General features: G+C 36.4%; 1 protein-coding gene across 4 annotated transcripts in view; it reads left to right on the forward strand.

Moving 5' to 3' along the window:
- The window catches only part of pard6a (par-6 family cell polarity regulator alpha), a 37,362-nt gene that overhangs the window by 14,551 nt on the left and 13,757 nt on the right, over window positions 1–9,054 (forward strand). For all 4 annotated transcript variants that reach the window (XM_017305521.1, XM_008410903.2, XM_008410904.2 and 1 more), the window contains 2 exons: window positions 3,469–3,758; window positions 6,369–6,494. In XM_017305521.1, coding sequence (XP_017161010.1) covers window positions 3,469–3,758; window positions 6,369–6,494 — 416 coding nt within the window. The remainder of the gene's footprint in view (window positions 1–3,468; window positions 3,759–6,368; window positions 6,495–9,054) is intronic.

Here is a 9,054-nt window from a genome sequence, read left to right on the forward strand (position 1 = left end):
CCCTTCTGAAGCTGCTGCCTCTGCGAGCCGACCCCGGATAAGCAGAAGAAAATGGATGGATGGATATCTATATATTAGTAATATAGATATTTCCCTGAACACTGGAATTGCAACACAGCACATTTGACAACTCTTGCTTTCTGAGGAAGTATTACTATACTGATTTTCTTGCCCTTCTGTGCTATATTTGTGACTAAGATATGTGAGAACAGGAAAGCTTCTGGTTTTGTTAAGTGCCAGAGGCCACAGTTGCCTGTCACAGATTATCATCTACGACTGTACATGCCATTCATCACTACCGCTAAATCTCAAGGCTAAAATTTAGTGTTAGCTTAGCCATAGTTCATCCTTGTTACCTTTCTAGAATAAAGATAGAAATGAACAGCTAGGTGCTATTTATCAAATGATCTTCACTAACTGACCGTCAACAACACTCTGAAAAGAAATTAGTTGAACTAACTTAATTGAATTGCTTCAATTTATAACAAGCAATTCAATGAAGTTTATCCAACTAAAGATTTTTAGATTAACCAATTCAATATATTATAATCATCCAACTCAATTTGTTAATTTTCTTTTTTTTTTTATTTATTAAGTATGTTTAAGATTACAAATATAAGTCAGTCTTACTCAAATCATTTAGTTTACTTCAAATAAAAAAGTAAATTAATAAAGGATATTTTTTTTCAAAGGGTTTTTGGCTGAGGCAGCCTTCATTTGAGCGTAGTTATTCAGGAAAGTGGTCAATGACAGAGAGGAAGACTTGCATCTAAGGTCATCAGGTTGGGCATCAAACCTGCGAAGACTGCGTCAAGGACTAAGTCCTCCTTATGTGGATTGTGCTCTACTCCTGCGCCACCACAGCACCCTGGTTGGCACATAATCTGTCCCTGGTAAGCTTGAGTCATGGTGTCAGACATAGGATACAAATATGGTATTTCAATTATTTCAAGTAAAGTTAAAGTAAAAAGATCCTTTAAGGACAAGAGTTTTAACTTTTAAGTTAGARTGTATTTAGAGGACACTGTAAAAAGAGTATTAGGCTGTAAACTAAGAAGTTATAAAATATTTAGTTTGGAACTACTTAAAAGTTTGAGTTGACTTTTTGTAGAATTAAGTCAAAGAGATTTTAAATGTTTATTAGAACAAAATAAATGATTTGAGTAAGAGTGACTTAAATTTATGTTAAACCCCCTTATGAATTAAGTTATAAAAACTTAGCAAATTGAGATGGAAGGACTTAATGAATTGAGTTGGATGATCATAATAAATTCAATTGGTCAGACATAGGATATGAAACTGGCATTGAATTCAATGTGAAAAGTTTCTTTAGGTTAAAGATTTGTAAGTTTTGAGTTAATTGAACACAAAAAAATAAGTTGTCATAGCAAAAGCAAAAGAATTAAGTGAAATTAATGTAAAGGAGTCCATAAGATGAACTGCAACCCAAATACACTTTTTAGAGTGAAGTATAACCACTTCTGAAGAACCTACTGGTCTCCTGAGCAGACAGGTGTCACAAAACAATTCTAAGTACAAAATACTTTAGCAAGGACGATAGAGAAACTCTTTAAAACAATGTGATGACCAATCAGAAAAAAATGTCAAATTATCTATTTTCACCAGATCTATTTCCATAGATCAGGGGAGACTGAAGTTCCAACTGTCAGGATAATTATAAAACAAACAAGATTCTCAGACTCTACAAGCCTCAATTATCATTTTAATTGTTACACTACTTCACTGTGTAATTGTTACAGTTTAGACAAAAAAACCTGATGAAAGTGTGTTTTGTAAGAAGAGTTGGTAAAGAATGGATCTTCTTAAAAAAAAATAGATATGGTTACATCTCAGATAACCAAGCGATTCAGCACAGATAAGAGCTGTGCCTTTTTTGAGAAATCTAAACACGGTATAGAAGAAATGTCTCAAAGTAGCTGCCAAACACAGAGGTGGAGGTGGAGGTGTAGTGATTTAGGGTTGGTTCTACAGCCCCTGGCCTGTGGTGCCTTGCAGTTCACTGTCATCTGGGGTGCATGCGCACATACTCTGTAGCAGAATGTGAGATCAACTGCATGACAGATGGTCTCACATGGAACTGGGTCATAAACAGGACAATGATTCCAAACAGCAGAAAATCTGCAACAGAATGTCTGAAAAACCTGATTGAAATGTTGTGTTGGGGCCTTAAGAAATCAATACAGAAACAAAGACCTGCTCAGCTCAACAGATTAAAACGGCATTGTTCAGAAAAGTGGGCCAAGATTCCTCTAATGTCAACACATTAGAGGAATATATACAGAATATATATTTTCGTGTATAGGACTGATAAACCTATACAGAAAAAAAACACACTTGGAGCTACTGACGTTTGTACAAGTTGTTTTATCATGGAGTGTATTTAGTTTTTTTTCTATGACTTCAGCGAATACATAGTTTTTTTTCTCCATTACTGTACATGAAGACTTAATTTGAGAATGACATAACTTGGGGTTAGCACTATTTTTCTCTGAAACTGATGATTCAGAACACCATTCTTTAACTGTGGTTAGTGAAGTCACTGACAGAATTTAAACTTCAACCATTACTTTCAAATCAGCTGATATTATATTGGAATACTAAAAAGATACGATACTCAAATTCTGCAGTTATTTTGTTTCAATTAAAGTGATTTCTTACAAAACCTCAGAACAGAAACTAACAACAAACAGATATGTCCATCCACACTAAAAAGGAGACAAAGAATAATCTGGTTCTACTGAACAAAAACAAACAGATTATAGACTGATTAAATCTGTCTGTGTTTAATCTGTGCCAAAGTTTTATTTTTCCATTCCATGGATTCAAATGTGTCCAGATCTAAAGCGTTATTATAATACCCCACAAGTCATTGTCTTCACACATTGTTTTTCATTGTTGGTTATGCAGTAATGGAAAATGTGTGTTAGCTTGACCTAATTGTGAGGAATTGAAAGAGCTTTTTTTTTTGGAACATCAAACTTCACACCTTTGGTGTGTGCTGGTTCTGAATAGGGCCTGTGTGTTGGGATCAGGGTTGTGAAATTTCAAAAGGTTCTGTTGCATCAGGACAGGGTAGGTTGTTTTTTTTGACATCACAGTTCAAGTTTATTAATTTGTTATATCTAAGTATCAACCTGAACTCAGCTTTTTTAAAATGTGGCTTCTCACAGTTTGTGATTCAACACGGTTTTCCAGTAGTAACAGGTTGAATATGATAGCTTCCTCTCTTTAATAAATTAAGCAATTATTAATTTTTTATTTGCCCAGATAATTTTGGTCCTAACACAAAGTTTGTTTGATGATCTTCTGCATTTCAGTKSGACAAAAGGCAAATCAGATGAACGCTGTAAAGGAGCAAATATATTTTCAAGGCCCTGTTAAAATAGCTCAACATGTAGTTGTCATCTAATCCTAGCTCTCCCCTTTCTTATTCATGTTTTCATACAGAGGGTGACTCCATTGTTTACACCACCAACTCTCTCCAGAGACGCCGGAAAGGACTGGGCTTAACAGGCCTGCGCCCAGCTGGCTCCGGCTCCATCCACTCAAAGAACAAATCGGGCCTCATGATTGGCCCACCACAGGACTTCAGACAGATCTCATCCATTATTGACGTGGACATTTTACCTGAGTCATATAGGCGAGTTCGACTGCACAAGTACGGCTCCAAAAAGCCTCTGGGATTCTACATCCGGGACGGGGTGAGCGTGCGGGTGACACCGCAGGGTGTAGAGAAGGTGAGGTTCTTATTTTCTTTTAGCATAATGACTGAGCATCCTGTTGAAATGAATCCAGTTTAGGAGTAATGGCTGTAATTTGTATTTGTTCTGGTTTTTATTGCCTAAATACTAACAGCAAGGATGGCATTAGTATTTTACCAATAGAATTTTTCCTAAACTGATGATTATTTTCTTTGTTTAAAAGTGGGAGTTCCTTATAATAATTGAATATGAGTGTGATGGACCGAGCAGTTAAGGAACAGCCAGGCATCAGTTTTAAGTCAAAAATAATTGTTTTTTATTTAACCCAAACAAAACTTGGGTAAATAATAGAAAAAAATGACAAAAATTGGGCCCATAAAAGAGGTCAAAGCAACAGACATCAACTCAATAACTCAAACAAACAGACCTCACTAACACAGACAAAAGGGGAAACTTAAATACTGGCTGATCAGGCCACATACAAAACACCAAGGGGAAAATACACAAAAACCTAATTGAAACTAACATAGAACCCCCCCCACCCCCCGGGTGATGAGTAGTGGTATGAACCAATTTGCAGTCTCAGCTGGCTTGCTCCACCCCATCTCCACCTCTCTGCTCTCCTAAAGGATTGGAGCAGCCAGCACTAAGGAAACTCAAAAACAAACAAAGGTTAAATCAAGCAAAACACAACAATGTAGACTAAAATGTGCGCACTTATTCTAGAATACAATGCAATGTGTTGCCTTCTAAACAAAACCAGTTATTCTGCAAATTAAATCCTAGACTTAAAGAAACCCAAATATAAGTGAGGTGAACCCATTTGTAGTGAGAGTGAATGTGAACCCGTTGCGTGTGGTGAAAGTGAATGTTACCACATTTGTGTGGCTGTAATTGCAGCCATCACAATGAGACTAAAGATTGTGCCAAAATGTTTGTAGCTTGTTTTTTATTTCCTCACAGACATTAACCCACAACGGACTGGAAACATTTGTAGGATTCATGCAGTGGGGTTCTGTCCATTAGTTTTGATTTATCAAACTGACATTCAGCAAAACGTTTTTTTTTTTTTAAATCTCCACTTTGAAAAGGAAAAGCATTTTTTTTTCTCATTAGAAACCAATGCGCAAGAAACAGTCTGTTGACTTACCAGCATAGGTGTAGGAAGCGGGGGGGGGACATGCCCCGCCCCCAATATTGGAGAGAGCCACATTCGTGCCCCCCCCCAATGATTTCACCGCAGTTGCGAAGAATTTTAAAATCTTCCACTCACATGCTTTTCATGTAGAGAGTTGTTCAAGAAGAACAAAACTTGTTTTTTATATTTTATTTTTGTTAGTCAAATTGCTGTATTGAGTTTAAAACTGCTAAGTCCTATTTTATGAGCTGTTTTCTACTTTGGTTTTAGAAAGAKGTAGAACCAGTTCAATTACCAGTCAATTTACATCAATGCATTTTGACCAATAATCTAATGTCTTTTGACCAATAATCTGGTAGCCTGTTTGTGCTACCAGAGTATTTAGCTTGCTAGTTGTGAGGCTAAAGTGAGTGTTCATCCTGGAATGACGGTCATTGTACTATGCATAACTTTATCTGATTATTGGATTGTAAATAGTAACATGTTAGAATACTTGTTAATGAAACAAGGGTCAGATTAGAGTAAMGCATTACTGATGTGTTGATGGCATAATTGTTTGACATTTCTGCTCAAGCTATTTACTGATCTGTCAGGTTTCCGATATGCGTTCCCCCCAATGACAGACTCGTTCCTACGCCCTTGCTGACCAGAGTTACTACTTAACAAGGCACGCAAACAAATCTAACCAAATCTACTGATCATAGATGTTTGTATATATTAGTGAGACTGGGTAAATGTGACTCCAGTGAAAAGTGCCTTAAGAAGTCAAAATGAGAAGAAAAGATCCACATCCAAAAGTCCACATTCAGTGATTTAATGAGTTACAAACTGGCAGAAGTGCATTACCAGTTGTCACTATGTAAGGTTTTTATCAGGTTTGAGGCTTCAGAAAGAGAAATACTAGAGAAAACTCCTTAAACATTGATTCTGTATGTAAAGGCTCATCAGCATATGCACATTTATCACAAGGATATCAGGGATATTCTCATCTTTTCGAATTTGTGTCTTTTTTTTACTGGCTCTGGGCAGTTTTTGCTGAACACAAAACATATATGAAGGGCATTATGAGCTCAATGAAGAGAGCACTCACTACCGTACTCAGGCCATAAATAAAAACATCTCTTCTGTGATAGAAGAAAATGGTTTAAAAAAAAGACTTACTGCTCTTCACAGCATCTAACAACAAACAGATATGTCCATCCAAACTAAGAAGGAGACAAAGAATAATCTGGTTCTACTGAACAAATACAAACAGATTATAGACTGATTAAATCTGTCTATAATATGCATCTAGTATTGCATATCAAATTTTATGGTGTCACTGTTGGCTGCAATAACACTGCCCACCTGTGGAAGCAAAGATATGTTGAGCATAAGATTGTTTTTTACAATCAACCAATACTGGCAGTTTCATACAACAGATATTTTGTTGTTGATGATGTATTAAAAACTTAGRRCAWATMWKATWTGYYCTATCTGTTTGTTTACTTTTTTCCGTATTCTTGYAGGTTCCAGGGGTCTTCATATCTCGCTTGGTGCGGGGTGGGCTCGCAGAGAGCACAGGMCTACTGGCTGTTAATGATGAAATCCTCGAAGTCAATGGCATCGATTTAGCGGGAAAATCTTTAGATCAGGTAAGCTCAGTGAAAATTAAAGTTTTAAAACTCATACTTAAAAAGAATTGCTAACATGTTCCCGAAAGGACTGAGTGTATGAGATGTGAATAAAAAGGTGTATGGTTTTAAATATTTTACACTCCATTTCTATTTTATTGTAGAAAAGTAGAAAATGTGCAAATATAATATTAACAGCATAGCTCAGTGTAAAGGTGCCCCACAGAGTTCAGGCAGAGCAACATAATAAGAACTACCTTCCTGTTTCTGGGTTTAGGAGAAAAAAGTCTGTAGTTTTTGTTCAGTTTTGGTTGAACAAAAACTACAGACTACAGGAAAATGCAACATGAGAATTTAAAACACAATGTAAAGGTCCTCTTTTTGTTTTGCGTAGTAAGATAAATCTCCTTCATGTTGATCCACCATAATTTTATGACCACTTTAAGTGAATTCTTACTTTGTTGGAAATGAAAAACTGTAGCGTAGAAAACCTGCATCCTGACATTAACACAGATGTTGCTTAGACAGTTGCCACCAATTAGTTTGCTGGACTGATGTGAGCCAAGCCAAATCCACAGAGACAATCAGACTGCTCAAATGTTTTCAGAAAATTCTTTTTCAAAAATTCAGTGCAGATGAAAACAAGTTAAACTTTACCTCAGTTCATCTACTCATAGAACATCGAGTGGCAAAGTGAGCTAAATAAAGTCCGTAATTGTTGTGTAAAATCTCTCTTCTTGAATAGCATCAAAAATAGTTTGTAGCATAATATGCATAAACTACTGACCTCTAAAATCCATTTTTGTATAGAGAACATAACAACATTTTTTCATTTTTTTTTAAAACTGCAGCTTTTAAGAACTATTGCTATAACTTAATGCTGTTTAGAAGCCCATGTCTGATCTGGTAAGAACCAGACCTTGTTCGACGCTATTTGCTTCATCCAGAGGATCTGGGCTCTCAGCTGCTGAGAAATGATTGATCATCCAATCACCCATCACCCAATCGCTAACATTTGCGATTGGGGTTAGTGATRGGGTTAACCCCAGGGGTGGAAGTAGGYGGGTACGGTAGGGTACCAAGTACCCCTAAAAGATTTAGCGGGGGTAAGCAGTACCTGCAAGAAAGGGGAGTGGCTGTCTGCTGTAAAAAATCAATGGGTTCACTGTGCAGCTGTGAGTGCACCACTAATCAGCCGTGACTGATTAGTTTTTCAAGAACAATCTAAAACACGACTTAATCAGTTAATAAATAGCTTTTTTCCTATTTCATATTGTTTCTGAACTGTTCATGCGTTGCTAGAGAAGCGGTGCAATATGTCGATCACAGAAGGTTTTTAGTCGATCTCGACATTAGGTGACAAACTGAACGCCGCCAGGGGGCTGAAACCAGCACGTCCTCCTCTGGCTCCTTATCAAAACATTCGTAACTTTATTAAAGAACAACAACAAAAATCAACAAAACAATTAATGATAAACAAAAATAATAATCTTAGTAATTATTGTTTCAACAAGGTGTTGCACAATTCTGTGCGTTTCGCTTCCATTACCAAAATTACTAGCAGAGCAGGAGTTTAAAATGAASTAATCAACCACCGCTGTGTTCAGGGAGCGCTTATTAATAATCGCTAAATAAATATCAAGCCTGAAAACCTAATATTGTAACAGACTGTTTTTAAAGTAATCTCTGCTCGGCTTGCGGAGCGCAGGTGGTTGCCATGGCAACGGGTGYGCTTAAATGACAAAGAGAGACGGAGAATAAAAAGGTGCGAGTGGTTTTGAGTTGATCACCTGTTCGGGTTGTTTTACCTTTGTTTACCTTTGCTGTGGCTCATCACAGCTGCTGTAGTTTCTGAATGTTCAATAAACGACAAACTTTTACTAATTATCTCGTTCGTCTGTGAGTATTATGTTATTCACAACAAACATCAAACACGGTAAATATGTTTCATTAAGTATTTAACAAATAAATGCGTGATACTACCGCAATAATTATGTGAAATTAAATTAATTGTCTAATATTTAAAAAAATGTAGTTTGGGCATCTTGCTTTGAGCTCAGTCTGAGAGACTTTTCCTCTATCAAACTAATTTTTTACCTCTTATTTAGTGGAAATGTTGATGACACTTTCTCCAAAATAATAACCTTTTTCAACTTTGTAGCTAAACTGTTGAAAATGAGGTTCTAACATTCACAAATAACATTGAAATAAAATTCAGTCCAACATCTGGTTTGAGGTGATTCCTCTGGAACCTGTTGGAGGAAAAACATCCCAACTTCAGAAGATGTGCTTTTAATTTATCAGTGCTCTGTGGTTCTTCCCAGAGGTGTGACCAAGTCACTGTTGCAAGTCTCAAGTAAGTCTCAAGTCTCTGTCCCCAAGTCCRAGTCAAGTCTCAAGTAAAGACGGTCAAGTCAAGTCAAGTCTCAAGTCAAGACAGGCAAAAGTCGAGTCAAGTCTAAAGTCAGGAACCTTTAATTTCAAGTAATTTCGAGTCGTTTTTATTTTATTTTTTTATATAATTTGCAATTATACATAAAATTCAAATAATAGACCATTTGTTCTTTTTAAAATCTGTATT

The sequence above is a fragment of the Poecilia reticulata genome, linkage group LG6 (genome assembly GCF_000633615.1).
Source record: "Poecilia reticulata strain Guanapo linkage group LG6, Guppy_female_1.0+MT, whole genome shotgun sequence".
In the NCBI taxonomy this organism is placed as follows: domain Eukaryota; kingdom Metazoa; phylum Chordata; class Actinopteri; order Cyprinodontiformes; family Poeciliidae; genus Poecilia; species Poecilia reticulata.